At 35.1% G+C, this 20,206-nt stretch overlaps 1 protein-coding gene across 1 annotated transcript in view; it reads left to right on the forward strand.

The window, feature by feature from the left end:
• Window positions 1–20,206, forward strand: part of LOC109392910 (coiled-coil domain-containing protein 7) — a 98,630-nt gene that overhangs the window by 57,144 nt on the left and 21,280 nt on the right. The window contains exons 13-15 of the mRNA XM_019661620.1: window positions 497–551; window positions 13,815–13,897; window positions 15,660–15,714. Of these exons, the coding sequence (XP_019517165.1) occupies window positions 497–551; window positions 13,815–13,897; window positions 15,660–15,714 (193 nt within the window). The remainder of the gene's footprint in view (window positions 1–496; window positions 552–13,814; window positions 13,898–15,659; window positions 15,715–20,206) is intronic.

Below are 20,206 nucleotides of genomic sequence, written 5' to 3' on the forward strand. Positions count from 1 at the left end.
CGCAACCCAAGCTTTTACTGTATGTGAATTTTTGTAAAGTGGCCTTGTTAAATGAATATTTTCTTTAGCAATATAAAATAATTTTGCATTTTGAATTGGCTTTGTGAAACCCTAATATAAATATACAGCTTGAAAAGAAATAATGAATTCAATCTTTGTAGAGCTCCATGAATTCTGAAAAGAAATTTACTGGACAAATGGTCTTGACCTTTGAGCTAGAGAAGAAAAATGACAAGAGAAGAAAAAATGAACCAGTGCACTTTGAAAATCCTTGCCCCATCTCATCTTTTCATATTTTAATCATGCCAGTGAGAAGTTAGTTTGAGAAATGTTATTCAATTATTTATTTAACCTTTATGGATTTTATGGCTTTCAGAAATATTAATTTCTTCAGAAAAAATTTTTTAAATAAAGGGCTTAGATAGTCCTCAAGAAAGCAAAATAGTCTTGCAATTTAAAAATCTCATGATATGTTTTAAAACATTTTTAACTACAGGAAGAAGTCTGCAGTCAAAGAGTTTAAAATAAAGGAAGATTTCCTTAAAACCCAGGTAAGACATTCTCTCTGTGCATCAAAATTTGATAGAAAAGTGCTCTGATAATTATATGTATCACGACATTAGTATGTATGTGAATATAGGTGTGTGTATATACTAAAGTTCTCCTTAGATATTTCTGTTTTGTTGGTTGAGTCTTCTCAGTAAGTTTCAGAAAATAAAATGGTAAATCCAGGCATGTTTAATGACAAGGTTATGAAAATTATGATTTACTCAACTACAGGCAATATTGTGGAGGAAAGAACATCATACTAGGAGTCAGAACAGGGACTTACTAGTTAATTGACTTTGGAGAAGTCCCTTTAACCTACTTGAACTTCATCTTTTCCATTATTAAAGTCGCTAAAATAATAGCTGCCCTATTTATCTCAAAAAGGCATAAGAGGAGTAAGAAGCAAATAAGTAAAAGTTCTTCAGAAATTGTAAATTATGTAGCCCACTCTTTTTTTTTATGTGATTTAGTAAAAACATACAAATAATCCTTTATTTCATCTTCACTTTGAAACACTTTATTTTGCTACAGATAACTTCACAATAACCATCAGAGCATCATATCACCCATTTCAGTGAGTGGCTGGAGTTAAGTTTTCCACAATATGCACGTGAATGATTAAAAAAATCTGATAACATAAATTTAGGAAGAAAATGAGAGTTCTGCTTATGATATTGAATGTAAAATGTACAGCTTTATGGTATTAGTTTTCTATTCCTGCATAACAAGTTACCACAAATTTTGCAACTTAAGACAATTTATATTGTCCAACAGTTTGAGTGGATTGGGGGTCTGAGCATGGCTTAACTGTGTCCTATGCTCAAGGGCTCACCAAGCTGCAATCAAGGTATTGGCTAGGCTCTGTTCCATTATGTAACTTGGCGCCCTCTCCAAGCTCATGTGGATGTGGCAAACCAGTTTTTTGCAGTTGTAGGACTGAGGCACTCAGCCATGTGACCTTCTCCATAGGCGGTTTACACTACAGCAGCTTGCGAAGAATCTATCATGTTTGTTCAGACAGTGTCTTATATAATAAATATAATATAATATAATATAATATAATATAATATAATATAATATAATATAATATAATGATGGGAGTGACATCTTTTCACTTTAGCTATATGATGCAATCTAATAGAGGGAATGGCATCACATCAGTGCTGTGTTCTATTGGCTAGAAGCAAGTCACAGGCCACACTAAAAGGAGTGGATTATACAGAACATAACACCAGGGATGGGGATCATGGAGGCCATCTTAGAATTTTTCCCACCACATTTACTTATGAGCTTATTTTATATAGAACAGAATTTTATATATTTAAAAAATTATTATAATCTCATTATATTATTAATATTAAAAATCTTTAGGCTAGTGTTTTAGTTAATTTGGGCTTTATCTTAGTTCATTCGGACTGCTCTAACAAAATATCAGGGACTGGCCAGTTTATAAACAACAGAAATTTATTTCTAACAGTTCTTGGGGCTGGAACTTTGAGATCAGGGTACCAGGATAGTGGGGTAAGTGCCTTGTTCTGGTTGCAGACTTCTTGTTGTATTTTCACATGGCAGAAAAGGCAAGGGAGCTCTCTCAGGCGTCTTGTATAAAGGCATTAATCTCATTTATGAGGGCTCTGCTCTCATGACCTAATACTTCCCAAAGACCCCACCTCATAATGCCATTCCATTGGGCATTAGGATTTCGGCGTATGATTTTTTTGGGGGAATAGGGGCACCAACACACAGACCATAGCAGGCTGCTGGGAGTCGCCGGCGATGGCGTAGGCTGCAGCCCCTGTGGCAGTGGGTTGCCATGGGCTTCCATGTGTAGCCAGCAGCCAGCGTGAGGACAGCAACTTGTCTGTTCCCCTTCCCCCAATTCCGCAGCACTGTTCCCATCCCCCCAATTCCCCAATTAAAAAAAAAAAAGAGAAAGACTTGAACAAACAAAGGCTATTGAGAGAAATTCATGTGCTTGAGTATAATAAGACTTTTGGATTAAGGAGAGGAATAGTAGGAAGCCTGACATGGGCTATGTGTGAATGGCATATGTAGCTTGGATTTTCAGTAATAAATGGCTTATAGAAGAATACTATGGGTGATCTACGTGGTATTTTTTATTAGGATCATTCTACCAGCTGTATGAAAGATGAATTTCAGGGTAGAGATTGGATTTTGCAGTCAGGGAGAACAATTAGAGAGTTTTTTTGCAATACTTTAGTTCAGTGATAACCAAACTAGTTAATTATAATTTATATGAATTTATTAATATAGAATTAGAAATAGTATTTCTTGTAATCTAAATTTTACCACAGCCAAATGGTAAGATTTAATTTTATAAAAATATTGATTCTTTCAAATTAGTATAATAAATGTAACATATTTTTAATCAGAATTCAAAAATGACTTTTTTAAAAGGGAGACAAAATTTGAAGATTATATAGAACTTACCTGTAAAATCATCTAGGAGCCTTATTTTAAAAAATGCTAGCTCTGACCACTTTTCTAATTCCTTTTCAGATTATCGGTGCATGTATTTTGGTAGTTTATATTTTGATATAAGTTTATCCATTTGTAATGGCTTTTTAAGTTTATTGCTTGGAATTTTACATTATTTTATCTTGGTTCTTTTTTATCGTTTTCTTTTTCTGTTGCTCTGTTTCTACCTCTTTTCCCATTTCTTATCCATTTACAAAATTATTGTTTTTTTAAAAAAAATTTTATTTTCCTCTTAATCAGGTTTGTCAGGGCACTATTATAGGTTTTTTCAACTAACTGGTTTTGGGTTTCATTTAGCTGTTCTACTGTTTTATTTCTTGTTGCTGTTGTTTGTTTTTTATTTAATTTAACTTTTATCTTTATTAATTTTTTCTTTTTCTTTAGTTTATTTTTAGTTCCTTTCAAATCTGCATTAGTTGTATATGTAATTTATTTATTTTTACTTTTGTTTAATAACAGTAAACACTGTCCAAGCTATATAGTTTTCACTGAATACAACTTTATTTGTATTATATAGGCATTTGAGTTTTTCCTTGTTTCAAAAAAATGTTTTTAGTTCACCTTTTCATTGTCGGCATACCTTTTTATAGAATAAACATGAGAAAATATGACATAAAAAGTCTACATTTTGGAAATTTTAAAAGATTTTCTTTGTGGTCAAGTGCATACTTTTGGTTCAGTTTTGTATTACTTTGCAACTACACAAAGATTTAGAGGTTTAATACATCAGTAATTATTTCTCATTGATATTGGGGTTGGCTAGGCTCAACAGGATGATTCTTCTGCTCCATGTTGTATCAGCTGTGGTTACTTATGTGGCTTCATTCAACTGTGGAATGTTCAAGATGTCTTCCTAAAATGTCTGGTGATGGGTGGAATGGCTAAGGACTGAGTCTTTCTCCCTTATATAGTTGCTCATCACTCAATGGTCAAGCCGAAGCATTCTTACATGGCAGCTGGAACCCAGTAGGTAAAAGCAGAAGCTGCAAGACCTTTTAAGACCTGGGATCAAAAGCTTTAGAACATAATTTCCACATCTTACTGGTTAGGGGTAGCCCAGTCTCAAAGGGAAGAAAAATAGATTCCACCTCTTGATGGGAGAAATGGTATATGTATGTAGCAGTGGTACAAATTATAGATAATCATTTAGAAAAATAATTTACAATAGCCTTCCCTCTGGTCACATGTTAATATTTCTTCCATATGCAAATGTACCCACCTCTTCCCTCTAAACACTCATTTCATTCTAGTTTTATTTTGAAGTCTAGGGTCTTATCATCTGTACCAGGTCTAGATATGGATGAGATTTCTTGGCACAGCTCCTCTTAATCTGGAGATCTGTTATCTAAAAGGACAAGTTATCTTTACCCCGCTCCTCTAACACATACCTAACATACTATTGAGAAAAGGGTATACTATCCTGAGAAAAGGATAGGATGACTGCAGTAGGCACTGTTATTCAGAAAAAGTAAAAACAGAAGGCACGTTGTCCAGAGCAATTCTGAAATCCAGCCAGACACATGTCACCAGTTCTTATTCCCACAGAGGGGAATGTACCTTAATTAGGGTCTAGTTTTAGTTGCTCCTTGGGAATTGTTCCCTAATCTATGTGTTTAGTAGTGCTTTATTTTGCAGTATGGTACTTTGGTTCCATTCTCTGAATCATCCCTTTTCCATGAGAAATGGCTCATGTTTGCAGCCATTTCTAAGGCTGCCTGCTTCTAGAAAACTGGGGACCTAGAGCTCTCTTCATTTTGAAATGCTTCTGTCCATTTTAGTCTAATATGGCATTTCTCTTTAAAAACTTTGTTTTCCATGTATGTTATTGTGGTTCATTCTTTTACTCAAAAGCCCATAATTCTGAGATAGATTTTTACTTAAGGTATGTCAGGACAGTACTCTCAAGATTATTAAAGTCCTTTTGTCTAATTAGGATGACCCACAAAGAATATTTAAATCTTTCTGAGGTTTTAATAAAGGGCCCTAGAGCTACAACCTTGATGATTTAACTTTGACTCTGAAGCTCCATTTTATTTTTTTGTCAGTACCATGGCTCTGATCTTTGCCCTAAGATAATTTCTTACTTTGAGAAATTTTTTGCAGTCTAAAGATACTGTCTTGGACCATCTATGTGTTTATCCAATTTCTGCTTTAAAATTGAACAGTTCTTGCTTTAGTTCATCTCTCTTCTTGTATCACCATATTGTATATCACTAACATAAGCCAAGTTGTACTTTTAGCACTCTGACTGAAAATTTCCTTAGCCAGATTCACAAGTTTATTAGGTATCTTTTTAATCTTCCAAATTACTCCAGGCCCAAGTTTCGTTAATTGTTCTGTCACCACATAACAGAACCCCTCCCCTCTTTTTTAGCCTTCAGTATTTTCCACCCTTCAGTTTTCCAGCCTCACCTCCTTTTTATAGCCTCTGTGAACTAGTGCTAACAGATTGTTTGCCATTCCTCCAGTCTGCACCTGTAACTTTCTTACTACTTTCCTGGTCGTCACCAACAGTTTCTTTACCACCCTTCCAGCTCCTGCTAGCCTGTTTGACCCAAAGACAGTGCTGCATGTTTTAAGTTTTTGTTGTTGCACCACCATGCTTCTAAGTATTTCTATTGCTTCATATCAAACTACCCCAAAACTTAGTGGCTTAAAACAATAATGACATTATTTCTCACAATTCATGTGTTTGCTGCACTTAGCTGGGCAGTGTCTTTGTTTCATTTCATGTTGACTAACGTCACTTGTGTGGATACATTCAGCTGGGAGCTCAGCTGGAGCTCAGTGGGAGCTGGCAATGTCCAAGATAGTTTCTCTCACATTCACTAGTCTAGCCAAAGCTTCTTTACATAGTGGCTGGGACCCAAGCAGGCCAAAGAAAAAACAATAAAGCTGTTATAGACTGATGTTGAAAGTTTTTGAAGGTTTTTTGTTTTGTTTTGTTTTTTCCACATCTGTAAGGAAGTCATAAGGCTAGCCCATATACAAGGGGAGGAGTGGTATCGAGTGGAAGAAATTGTTGGTAGCCATTTATGGAAATAATCCAACATAATATTCAATTTTTGTAAATGTTCTAATGACACAAAATAATGTACATTTTCTATTGCTACTTATACCAGTTAACGTTTACTAAATAGCAACTTACTTCAAAATTGAGAGATTTAAAACAACAGATCTTCATTATTTCTTTTAGTGTCTGGATCAGTGTTCTCTCTGAGCAGGTTTGGGTTGGTTTGGATGGTGTAAGATAACTTTATTCACATGTGTGAGGGTCTTAGCTAGGACATCTAGGCCAGATATGACTTCTTTCTAGTCTCTTATCATGCATTATCCCTGGGGAGTTTACAGAAGGATTCTCAGTAGCAGCAGAGCAAAACAAAGCTGGAAGACTTCTTGAGGCTTAATATAGTGCCATTTGCATCTTATCCTATTGGCCAAAGCAAGTCACAGGCCAGCCCGTTTCAAGTAGTGAGGAAATAGACTCCATTTTTTAATGGCGGCTACTACAAAGGATTTATGGTCATTTGTAGTTTACCACAGTGGGGAATGTATTCTCTTTGCCTTTTTCTCCCCACTCTCTTTTTCTCTATATATAAAATTGAATTAAATCTAGATTTGTTTTATTGTTTTAATTCTGTATATCTTTATTAGTTAGAAAACAGGCTATGCTGCTATATAAAGAGACCTCATATAATTCAACAGCTTAAACAAGATGAAATATCACTTTTCTCTCGAGGAAAGTTTGGAAAGGTATGGATATAGTAATTTGATATTCTCTGGGGTCCCATCTTCTTATTTCTTCCTCTCAATCATTGAAGTTTAGAAATTTTACCAGGTCTTAAATGTTTTTACTCAGCTCGGCTCAGGGAAGTATTGTTTTCCTATTTCATTATTATTTATCTTTCTTTTTTTTATATACATCTGGAGCTAATATTTAAATATTATGATTCCTAAACTTATTCTTAAATCTATCTTTTTAGTCTTGGCTTCTATTTGTGTGTTCTGTGCTATGAGATATTTTTTCCATTTATTTTACAATATTTCTAAATCTATTATAAGTAGCATTTCTCCTTTTCACTTTTTCTTCAACTTTTAAATAAAAAAATCAAGTTTTTAAAAATAAAATATCAGGAGACCCTAATTCATGGTTGTAAATGCATCCATCAGAGATCTCCATCACAGTTCTAAAGTTTTCTTCCTAACAATTTTCTGTTTGTTCCTTTAGTTCTGCTTCAGTAGGGATACCTCTTTGGATTGTTCATCTTGGCCTTCCTGTCTGAAATTACTTAGTCCCATCAGATGATTATTGTATTTCTCTGCCTGTTTATGGATATGAGTTTCCTCAGCACCTCACAGGCCATATATAGCAATTTCTTGAGCTATATAGAAGGTTTATTTTTTTTCCCCATTATCAACAGATTCTGTTTTGATAGACCCCGTGTCCTCTAAACTTTCAATGAGAATAAAAAATGAAGACTTAAAGCTTTATTTTTTTTTAAATAACTCTGTTTTTGAAGTGGGATATTTGCTCTATACTGTGATAGTTTTCCATTTTCGTTTCATCTTCATTTTTTTTTATGAGAAGCAGTCATTCAAATAATTTCTGTATGTGTAATTTGTCAGTTTTCTTTGTTCACAAGATTGTTTTCTTTTTACTTGGTTTTCAACAGTTTGACTCTTATGTGTGTGGGCATGATTTTCTTTATATACATCAACATGGGGTTTGCTGAGCATCTAGAGTACGTAAATTTCACTAAGTTTGGGAAATTCTTAACTTCTTTTTCAAACACTTTTTCTCCCACTTCCTCTCTCTCTTTTCCTTATGGGAATGCATTACATTTTAAATATTTGATATTATTCCAAATGTTTTTCAGTCTCTATTCATTTTTTCAATCATTGTTTTCTTTAGATAGATGTTTTCTATTGATGTATCTACAAATAGTCCGACTGTTTACATTGCCATATCCAATCTGCTCCCTTGTTCATCTATTAAATTTTTAAATTCATATATTGTATATTTCTGTACTAGTATTTCAATTTGTCTATTTTTTATAATTTTTATTTCTATGCTGAGATTTCTATAATTTTATCTATTATGAACATATTTTTCTTTAGTTTGGTTATTGTTATAACAGTGGCTTTAAAATTATTGTATGCTAGTGCTAAAATATGAACTATATAGGAATCACTCTCTGAAGGAGGTCTTTTTTATTTTATTTTGTCACGACTGGTTGTTTTAAATATTTTTTTTTCAATTACAGTTGACATACAGTATTAGTTTCAGGTGTACAACATAATGATTAGACATTTATATAACTTACAAAGTGATCACCCTGAGAAATCTAGTACCCATCTGAGACCACACATAGTTATTACAATATTATTGACTATATTCCCTATGCTGTACTTTACAACCCCAAGATTATTTTGTAATTATCAACTTGTACTTCTTAATCCCTTCCCCATTTTTATCCATCCCCACAAACTGCTTCCCATGTGGCAACCATCAAAATTCTCTCTGTGTCTATGAGTTTGTTTCTGTTTTGTTTGTTTATTTTGCTTTTTAGATTCCACATATAAGTGAAATCATATGGCATTTGCCTTTCTCTGTGTGTCTTATTCCACTCAACATAATGCCCTCTAGGTCTATCCATGTTGTTGCAGATGGCAAGATTTCATTCTTTTTTATGGCTGGGTAATATTCTTTTGTGTATATGTACCACCTCTTCTTTTTTTTTAAGATTTGTTTATGAAAATACAGCTAACATACAATATTATTGGGTCGTCGGGAAAGCCATGATGTATTTTTCTATGTTTTTCAATGCAAAAATGCATCATGACTTTCCCAACGACCCAATATATTAGTTTCAGGTATACATCATAGTTATTCAACAATACCCACACATTATTGATTTTATTCCATGTGCTGAAGAAGTGATCACCATGATAAATCCAGCAGCCATCTGACATTGCACCATGCTCTCACAATGTTATTGATCTTCCACCCCTTTAAAATTTCTCAGAATTGACATTTAATATTACTTTATATTAGTTTCAAGTGTATAATATAGTGGTTAGACATTTATATAATTTAGGAAGTGATCCCCCTGACCAGCCTGGTACCCACCTGGCACTATACATAGCTATTACCATATTATTGATTATATTCCCTATACTTTACATCCCCATGATTATTTTGTAACTGCTAATTTGTATTTCTTAATATCTTCGCCTTTTTCACACTGCCTCCAACCCCACTCCCATCTGTCTATCACCCTCACAGATCTAGTACCTATCTGGCACCATACATAGCTATTACAATGTTGTTGACTATATCCCTTATGCTATATTTTACATCCCTATGACTATTTTGTAAGTACCAATTTGTACTTCTTAATTCCTTCTCCCTTTCACCCATCCCTAACCTCCCTCCCATCTTAAAGAAATCCCTCTAAGATTCCTTGTAGTACTGATTTTGTGGTGATGAACTCCTTTAGCTTTTTCTTCTCTGGGAAGCTCTTTATCTGTCCTCCAATTCTAAATGATAGCTTTGCTGGGTAGAGTAATCTTGGTTGTAGGTCCTTGCTTTTCATCACTTTGAATATTACCTGCCAATCCCTTCTAGCCTACAAAGTTTCTGTTGAAAAATCAGCTGACAGTCTTATGGGGGCTCCCTTGTAGGTAACTAACTGCTTTTCTCTCGCTGCTTTTAAGATTCTTTCTTTGTCTAACTTTTGGGATTTTAATTATGATGTGTCTCGGTGTTGGCATTTTTGGGTTCACCTTGTTTGGGACTTTCAGCACCTCTTGGTCTAGTACATCTATCCTTTGCTAGGTGAGGGAAGTTTATTGTCATTATTTCTTCAAATAGGTTTTCAATTTCTTGCTATCTCTCTTCTCCTTCTGGAACCCCTATAATGTGAATGTGGTAGGCTTGATGTTGTCCCAGAGGCCCCTTAACCTCTCCTCAATTTTTTGGATTCTTTTTTCTTTTTGTTGTTCTGGCTGGATGTTTTCTGCTATCTTATTTTCTGTATCACTGGTTTGATCCTCTGCTTCATTTAATCTACTTGATTCCCTGTAATATATTCTTCATTTCCGTTATTGTATTTTTTATTTCTGACTGGTTCTTTTCATGTTTTCTATCCATTTTTAGGTTTCCTGTCTCTTTATTATGTTCTCTGTGAGGTCATTGAGCATCCTTGCAATCAGTGTTTGGGACTCTGTGTCTGATAGATTGCTTGTTTCCATTTTGTTTAGTTCTTTTTCTGGAGCTTCGTTCTGTTCTTTTATTTGGGACATATTTATTTGTCTCCCGATTTTGGCTGCCTCCCTGTGTTTGTTTCTATGTATTAGGTAGGGCTGCTATGTCTTCCGGTCTTAGTGGAGTGTCCTTATGTAGTCCTGTGGGGCTCGGTGGTGCAGGCTTTCTGATTACCTGAGCCACATAATCCATGTGGTGTGGGTTGTGTGTACCCTTCTCTTGTAGTTGAGCCTTGGTTGATAATTGCACATCAAGCTCACTGGTTGTGAGGACTGGCCTTGACTATAGTGAAAGAATTGTTGTGCAGGGACTGACCCTACAGAGCAGGTCTTCCTCAGCAGGACTCTGGTGCCTGCCCAATGTGCCCCTGGGTGTGTCATTCTTGGAAGCAGCTGGGTGATACTCCAGCTCGCTTTGAAGCTGGCCAGTGGGGGTGCCATCCCCAGGACCAAGTTCAGCCACAGCCCATGCCCCACCTGGTGCCACCCGGCAGAAGCCACAAAGAAATCCACAGATGGCTGCCGCCTGTGCTGTGCTTGGAAGCGCATTGAGAGTCCAAGCCACAAACCAAAGTCACCTGCCACTAGTGCCAAGCTTAGGGCTGCTCAGCCAAGGTATTGGACATGCTCAAGCCAGATGCTGCTTGTCTGGGCTCCTCGAACCTTTGAGAGACCCTAGGGAAGTCTGTGGCATGAGCTAAGGCAGGTGGTTTTTACGAAAAAGCCACTAGAAGTGGCTGGCTAGGGTGTGTCTGAAAGTTGGGTGGGATGGGGTCTCAGGGAATCGCCAGGGCAGGAAGAAGGGTGTTACATTAGCTACGCTGATGGAGACTCAGGTATGCTACTCACCCTGGCTGCATGCTGGATGAGGAGAGGGCACAACAAAGGAACTATGGCTTCTGCCAGCATTGCTGCCTGGGAGAAAGCTTTTCCTCCTGCATTTGCCCTAAAGCCAAACAATTCAGTTCCTCCCCATATGTCGCTGGTACCTTTTGAGCTGCTGCCCCAGCCCTGGAGCTCAAAGTGAGTGAATCCATCAGTGAGTAAGTCTATGGGCAGGTCCTTTCAGAGGAATGCCTGGACTCCAGAGGCTCACCATCTCACGCAGCCACAATCTCTGCTGGTTTTTAAAGCCAGAATTTGTGGGGACTTCACTTCACTGGACCTCTGGGCTGGGGAGCCTGGTGTGGAACTGGGACGCCTTACTTAGGGAAGAACTCCACAGCAAAGATATACCTCCTGATTTTTAACTGCCACACCTGGGTGGGACAGCACGTTCTGTGTGTCTGCCCCTCCTACTAGTCTTAACAAGGTTTCTTCTGTATATCCTTAGTTACAGGACTTCTGTTCAGCTAGACCTCAGGCAGCTCTCAATGATGGTTGTTCTGTTTAGTTGTAATTTTGATGTGGTCATAGTAGTAGGCAAGCACAGCACTTACCTACTCTGCCATCTTGCCAGATTCTGATTTTAATTTTGAAATATTTTTTCTGGATAATGAATTCTAAATTGACTGTCCCCCCCCCCCAGTATTTTAAAGATGTTGCTTCTTTGTCTTCTGGCTTGCATTATTTCTGAAAGAAGTCTCCTGTCCATTTTATTCTTGTATAGCTTTTAAATAATTTGATTCTGATGTGTCTTGGGGTAGTTTTCCTTATATTGTTGTGGCTTTGTGGGTATGTAGTTTTCCTCAGATTTGAAAAAATCTTTTATTTCTTCAAATCTTTTATTTCTTCAAATAATTTTCCTTTTTCCACTCCTTCTCTCCATCAGGAACTCCAATTACAAGCATATTAGTCCACTTGAAGTCCCATGGCTCACTGAATCTGTTCATTATTTCTTAGTCTTTTTTCCTTTCATTATTTTAGTACTTTTTGATTGCCAGTATATATTAGATTTTTCTGAATAGTAACTATTTTCATATTTAAAATAGAAAAATTATTTGTGGATCTTAACAATTCTCATTAAAAATTCATTATTGTATTTAGTTTTCATATTTTGGAGAACTTAAATGAGAACTTAAGTGCCACTGTGGTGAATTGGGTATCTCTTGGAACTTGTGGTATGAAACAGGAAATAATCACCTAATCCTTTAACAGGTCTCTATTATTGAGCTCATCTAAAATTTTAATAAACAAATTGTTAGTTTTTTCTATACTTTTTAAAATGAAATAATCTAGTGTTACATAGTAGTTCAAGAATACTTTAATGTATGTGATCTGTAATGCTATAATGTTTGTTTTGAAATGAAAATTTGTTTTATCGCACTTGAACACTGAGTGTAATGTGAATTTTACATTTGCTTATGCACAATTTTACTGGTGAAGGTAGAAAATCGCTTCTACATGCTACCTCGGTTCACCATGTATATAGTGTACCACACCAGTCCATATCTGGTGTTACATTTTTTTTTAACTTTATTGGGGAACAGTGTGTTTTTCCCAGGACCCATCAGCTCCAAGTCAAGTTGTCCTTCAATTGTAGTTGTGGAGGGCACAGCTCAGTTCCAAGTCCTGGCGCCATTTTCAATCTAGTTGCAGGGGCACAGGCAACCGTCCCATGCAGGAGTCGAGCTGGTAACCTTGTTGTTAAGAGCATGTGCTCTAACTAACTGAGCCATCCATCCACCCATTGGCAGCTCCGCTCAAGGTGCTGTGTTCAATCTAATTGCAAGGGGGCATGGCCCACCACCCCATGTGGGAATTTGAACTGGAAACCTTGTTATTAGGACATGTGCTCTAATCAGCTGAGCCATGAGGCCACCCACTGGCAGCTCAGTGGCAGCTCAGCTCAAGTCATTGTGTTCAATCTAGTTACAGAGGGCACAGCTCACTGGCCCATGTGGGAATCTAACTAGCAACCCTGTTGCTCAGAGCTTATGCTCTGACCAAGTGAGCCACCCGGCCACCCCTGGTACAATTTTTTATTCAATTTCAGATAAACAACCTTCCAACACTGCACAATAACTCACAAGTTGCAACCTATTTAGTGCTCACTTTCCTGAATAAGTTTCATGTCTTTTGCAAGATAAAGAGCTGTATTTCTCATAGTATGTGTTTCTTAGTTGTTTAACTGTATAAAATGGGACTAATGTTTTTATTAGATTTCTATTTTTTTATGTGTATCAGTGACAAAGTTTTTTGTGTGCTGTGTACCTAAACCCATTTCCCCCATATGTCCTGCAGTTTGCATTGCATGATTTTTCCTAGTGAGATGATTTTCAGGAAATCATATGCCATGTTATAGCAGAACTGGCTATAATTTGTCAGGGGAATTTAATTGGTTTGATATACATTAACTTATATACAATGTACATTCAGTAAAGCACTACAGTAAACAATTTGACCTTATCATTAATTTTGTTTTGTTTCTATTCAGACAATTTTTCTTGAACAATAGTATAGTGATTCTCAAAATAAAATGGAAATCTTAGTAGTGTATATTAGCATTTATTTCCCTATAATTTATTGTCTTTATTTTTGGCTTATATAAACTTACACAGAAAAAGCCTACATATGATCGAACAAAGAAAACTATGACAACAGCGAAGAAACATGCCAAAGAAAAATCTGAGGATTCAGAAGAGTAAGACAGAAAGATACATGCTAATATTTTCTTTTCTTGTTGATTGATAGTTTCATTTTATACCAACAATTTGAGGTCATATAAACATAACTTATTTATAGGTTTCTAAAAACCATAACATTAGCAAATCCGGTCATGAGCCACATAACAACGTTTTGGTCAAGAATGGACTGCATAGATGACAGTGATCCCATAAGATTATAATGGAGCTGAAAAATTCCTATCACCTAGTGACATTGTAGCCATTGCAAGGTCATATTACAGCTCATTACTCACGTGTTAGTGGGGATGCTGTTGTAAACAAACCTACTGTGCTGCCGGTTGTGGGAAAGTATAGCACATAGTATTATATGATACATATTACTTGATAATGATAATAAATGATTATATTACTGGTTTCTGTATTTACTGTCCTATACTTTTTATTGTTATTTAAGAGTGTACTCTTTCTACTTATAAACAAATGTTTACTGTAAAACAGTATGCCGTGTTATGCCAGCAGCAGCCTCATACATCTCAAGTTTACCATGTCTCCTAATTGCATCATTTTCCCTTGTGCTTGATTTAATCTCATTATTTTATAAATTTAATGTAGCCTGGTGTATAGTATTTATAAAGCCTACAGAGGTATACAGTAATGTCTTAGGCTTTTTCACATGCACTTACCACTAACTCTCTGACTCACCCAGAGCAGCTTCCAGTACTGCAAGGTCCATTTATGATAAGTGCCCTATGCAGGTGTACCAATATTTTATACTACATTTTTGCTGTACATTTTCTATGTTTAGATATATTTAGATACACCATTGTGTTACAGTTGCCTACACTATTTAGTACAGTAACATGCTGTACAGGTTTGTAACCTGTGAGCAATAGGTGATACCTTACAGCCTTGGTGTGTAGCAGGCTATACTGTCTAGGTTTGTGTAAGCGCACTCTGTGATATTCACAAAACAATGAAATCATCTAACGATGGATTTTTCAGAATGTATCCTTGTTAAGCAGCACATAACTGTGTATAGTTTTATAAGCAAACTAGGATATGATTATGGGAGAAAGCTGAAAAGGGAAGAACAAAGAACTAAAGAGGAGAATGAACCACATGATATTTAGGAATAGGTAAATGGAATTAAATCTGTAAATTTCAGGGAAAAAAGTTTACATTGTGTCCTTGATGGTCTAGCTAAAGATTTGTAATTTGTATGTTAAGTCCCTAGTCTAGGCTGTTCCCTTATGTTTTTTTACTGAAATTTTTCATTGTACTTATTTTATAAAACCAGTTATCTATTTATTATGTATATGGATTACTGTAAAGTGGCCTGGTTAAATGAATATTTTCTTTAGTAATATAAAGTAATTTTGCATTTTGAATTGGCTTGGTGAAACCCTAATATAAATATACAGCTTAAAAAGAAATAATTAATTCAATCTTTGTAGAACTCCACGAATTCTGAAAAGAAATTCATCAGACAAATGGCCTTAACCTTTGACTTAGAGAAGAAAAGATGACAAGAGAAGAAAAAAATGAACCAATGTACTTTGAAAATCCCATCTCATCTTTTCATATTTTAATCATACCAGTGAGAAGTTAGTTTGAGAAATGTTATTCAATTATTATTTAACCTATATGGATTTTATGGCTTTCAAAAATATGAATTTTTAGAAAAAAATTTTTTTAAAGCGTTTAAATAGTCCTCAAGAAAGCAAAATAGTCTTGCAATTTAAAAATCTCATGATGTGTTTTAAAACATTTTAATTACAGGAAGAAGCCTCTAGTCAAAGAGTTTAAAATAAAGGAAGATTTCCTTAAAGCCCAGGTAACGCATTCTCTCTGTACATCACAATTTGATTGATAAGTGCTCTGATAATTATATGTATGGACAACATTAGTATGTGTGTGAATATAGGTGTGTCTATATTACAGTTCTTCCTAAGATTTCTTTTTTTTGTCGGTTGAGTCTTCTCAATAAGTTTTAGAAAATAAAATGGTAAATCTAGGCATGTTTACTATCAAGGTTATGAAATTATGAATTACTTAACTACAGGCAATATATATCATGGAGGAATGAACATAATACTAGGAGTCAGAACAGGGATTTACTAGTTAAGTGACATTGGACAAGTCCCTTTAACCTACTTGAACTTCATATTTTCCATTATTAAAGTCACTGAAACAATAGCTGCCCCATTTATCTCAAAAAGGTATAAGAGGAGTAAGAAGTAAATATGAAAAAGCTCTTTAGAAATTGTAAATTATGTAGCCCTCTCTTTTTTATGTGATCCAATAAAAAATACAAGTAATCTTTTATTTCATCTTCACGTTTAAATATTTCTTTTGCTATTTTGTGAAAATATTTTCAGGTTTGCTTGCTCAAGCAGGCATGGGTAATAGAATCAGTTGGTATTAGAATCAGTTGATAATAGAATCAGTTGGTTATCTATCTTCCCAAGTAATTATAGTGCTATACAATGCTTAATAAGACACATAAAACTGTATGTTAGTTTTTTAAAAGAATTATGTCATCTGCAAAAAGTAACAATCTAACGTCTTTATTCCCACTTTGGATGATTTTAAATTCTTTCTCTTGCCTGATTGCTGTTGCTAGGACTTCCAATACTATGATAAATAACAATAGTGAGGGGGACATTCTTGTCTTGTTACTGATCTTAGAGGAAAAGCTTTCAGTTTTCCCCAATTAAGTTTGATATTAGCTGAGGGTTTGTCATATAAGGCCTTTATTATGTTGAGGTACTTTCTTTGTATACCCATTTTATTAAGTGTTTAAATCATAAATGGATGTTGTACTTGTGAAATGCTTTTTTGTGCAAATATTGATATGGTCATATGAGTTTTATCCTTTATTTTGTTTCTCTGGTGTATCACATTGATCTATTTATGTATGTTGAACCATCTTTGCACCCCTGGAATGAGCCCCTTGATTGTGATGTATGTAATCTGTTTAATATATAGATTTTTCAGTATTTTTCTTAGGATTTTTACATCTGTATGAGTATTCATCAGAGATATTGGTCTGTAGTTTCCTTTTTTTTGCATTACCCTTACCAAGTTTTGGTTTCAGGGTAATATTAGCCTCATAAAATGAGTTAGGAAGCACTGTCTCTTCTTTAATTTTTTTAAAATTAGTTTCAGGTGTACAGAAGAATGCACTAGTTATCCTTTTCACCCCTCACAAAGTGACAACTCCCATCCCCCATCTACTGCCCTCCCACCCCCCGATATCATACTTACCTATTACAATTCCATTGACTCCATTCCCACTCTCTACTCCACATCCCGTGATTATATGTATATATAATTATAGTTGACATACATTATTATTCAGCATCAGCTTCAGAAATACGAGACAATACAAATTGGTAACTACAATATGGCCTCAGGGATAGAAAGACAGTCTGGGAAATGTAATCAATAATGTTATAAATATTTTTTAGGGGACCAGATGGACTCATTTGTTGTTAGGGAGACCACTTCTTTAATTTTTTGAAAGAGTTAGAGGAGGACAGGTATAAATCATCTTTGAATGTTTGGTAGAATTCAGTTGTGAAGCCACCTGGTCTTGGACGTTTGCTTTTTCAGAGGTTTTGGATGATTGTTTCAATTTCCTTGCTGTTGATCTGTTTAGATTTTCCAGTTCTTCATGATTTAATCTATGAAGGTTATATATTTCAAAGTGCTTGTCCATTTCTTCTAGGTTATTGAATTTGGTGGAATGTAGTCTTTCCTAGTATTCTTGTATGATCCTTTGTATTTCTGTGGTATCTGTAATAACGTCTCTTACACTTCTTATTATATTTGTATCTTTTCCCTTTTTTCTTAGTGAGTATTGCCAGGGGATTGTCAAATTTATTAATCTTTTCAAAGAACCAACTCTTTGCTTCATTAATTTTTTTCTAATGTCTTTTTGTTTTCTATTTTACTCTCTAATTTTTAGTATTTTCTTTGTTTTGTTGACTTTGGGCTTCACTTGTTCTTCTTTTTCTAGTTCTTTAAAATGTAATGTTAGGTTGTTTATTTGGGATTTTTCTTGTTTCTTGAGATAGGTCTCTAATGATAGAAAATTCCCTCTTATTACCACTTTGCACATCCCAAAAGTTTTGATATGTTATATTTTCATTCTAATCTTTTTCTATGTATCTTTTGATCTTTCCTTTTACATCTTCTTTGACTCAGTCATTTTTTAGTAGCATATTGTGTATTCTCTACATATTGGTGGTTTTTCTCACTTTCTTTTTCAGTAGATCTCCAATTTTAAAGCACTGTGTTTGGAGAATATGCTTTGTTTGATTTTAGTTCTTAAATTTGTTGAGGCTAGTTTTGTGTCTCAACATATGGTCTATCCTTGAGAATGTTCTATGCATACTACATAAAAATGTGCAAATGGTGTTCTGGGATGAAAGGTTCTGTAATGTGGATTGTGTCCATTGTGTCATTTAAGGCCAATGTTTCCTTATTGATTTTCTGTTTGGATGATCTATCCATGCCTGTCAATGGGGTATTTAGGTCCCCTACTATAATTGTGTTTTTGTTAGTTTCTCCCTTTAGTTCTGTTAATAATTGCTTTTTATATTTTCTGTTCCCTGATTGGGAACATTTACATTAAGTGTTTTGTCTTCTTTATGTATTGTCACCTTTAGCATTAGGAAATGTTCCTCTTTGTCTCTTGTTGTTTATTTATGTTTTATTTGAGTCTATTTTGTCAGATATAGGTATGGCTATAGCTGATTTTCCCTGGATACCATTGCTTGGGGGTGTTGCTTTCCATCTTTTCACTTTGTGTCTATATTTGTCCTAGAAGCTGAGTTGTGTCTCTTGAAGGCAGCATAGGTTGAGTTTTGTTTTTTGATTCGATCTGCTACTCCATGCCTTTTTATTGGTGAGTTCAATCCATTTACATTTAGGATGATTATTGATTTATGAAGATTTCCTATAGCCATTTTATCTTTTGTTTTCTGGTAGTTCAGTTTCTTCATTGTTACATTGCCCTAGTGTTTCTGTTATTTTAGTTTGGTGATGTTGTATGATTTTTTTTCCTCTGTTTTCTGTTTTTTATGTTGTGTCTCAGTTGTTGATTTGTGTGTGTGTGTGTGTGTGTGTGTGTGTGGTTACCATTAAGTTTATGTAAAAGAAAGTTTTATATATACAGCAGTGTTTTGTTTGTTTGTTTGTTTGTTTTTAAGCTGAGCCATTCTGCCATTCTGCTCAGCTCGGGCTGGGAAACAAACCATTGTTGCTCAGAGCTCACACTCTTGAGCAACCTCTTAACCAACTGAGCCACTCAGCCGGCCCTTATACAGCAGTTTTTCCTTCTTCTGTGTGCATCTTATTTCCATTCCCCTTTGCAAATTCATACCTTTACCCCTTCCTCTTTTATGTTTTTATTGTCACATATTATTTCTATTTATGTTGTGAGTTAATTTCCAAGTTGCAGTAGCTAGTTTTCTCTTCTCTTTTTATGTTTTTACCTCCTTTAACCTTTATGTTGTATTTAAATGTATAGTGCCTTATTCTTAATAAAGGTTGCAATATCCTGCTTCTGTGTGTGTCCATTAGTCATCTTACTCATATTTTGTATCCTTTTGCCTTTTTGTTTCGGGTAGAATAACACCCTTTAGTATTTTCCATAATGTAGGTCTTGTGGCAAAAAATTCCCTCAGCCTCTGTATGTCTGGAAAGATCTATATTTTTCCTTCATATCCAAAGGATAACTTTGCTGTATATATTATTCTTGGCTGATAATTTCTCTTTCAATAGTTTGAGTACTTGATTCCATTTCATCCTGCTTATAGATTTTCTGCTGAAAAATTTGATGATAATCCAGTGGGCTTTACTTTATAGGTTACCATCTTCTTTTATCTGGGTACCCTGAGAATTCTTCCTTTGTCACTAATTTTTGGCAGTTTTAATATAAAATGCCTTGGATAAGGCCTTTTTCGATTGAGATAATTGGGTGCTCTGTTTGCTTTTTGGATTCAAGGATCCAGTTCGTTCCATAGGTTTGGGAAATTCTCACTGAGTATTTATTTGAATAGGCTCTGTGTCCTGCTCCCTCTCTTGTCACATATTTCTTGTAGATTTCTTTCATTTCTTTTAACTCTCAAGTCTCTCTCTTCCATCTTGTCATTTCCAGATGTCTATCTTTGATATCACTAATTCTTTCCTCCACCAGGTCAGCTGAGTTTCCTAAGCCCATTATTTAATTTTTTTTAAGATTTTTATTGGGGAATTGGGGGAAGGGGAACAGACAAGTTGCTGTCCTTTTGTTCTTCAGTCTAGTTGTGGAGGACGTT

Source organism: Hipposideros armiger, unplaced genomic scaffold (assembly GCF_001890085.2).
Source record: "Hipposideros armiger isolate ML-2016 unplaced genomic scaffold, ASM189008v1 scaffold_356, whole genome shotgun sequence".
Classification (NCBI taxonomy): domain Eukaryota; kingdom Metazoa; phylum Chordata; class Mammalia; order Chiroptera; family Hipposideridae; genus Hipposideros; species Hipposideros armiger.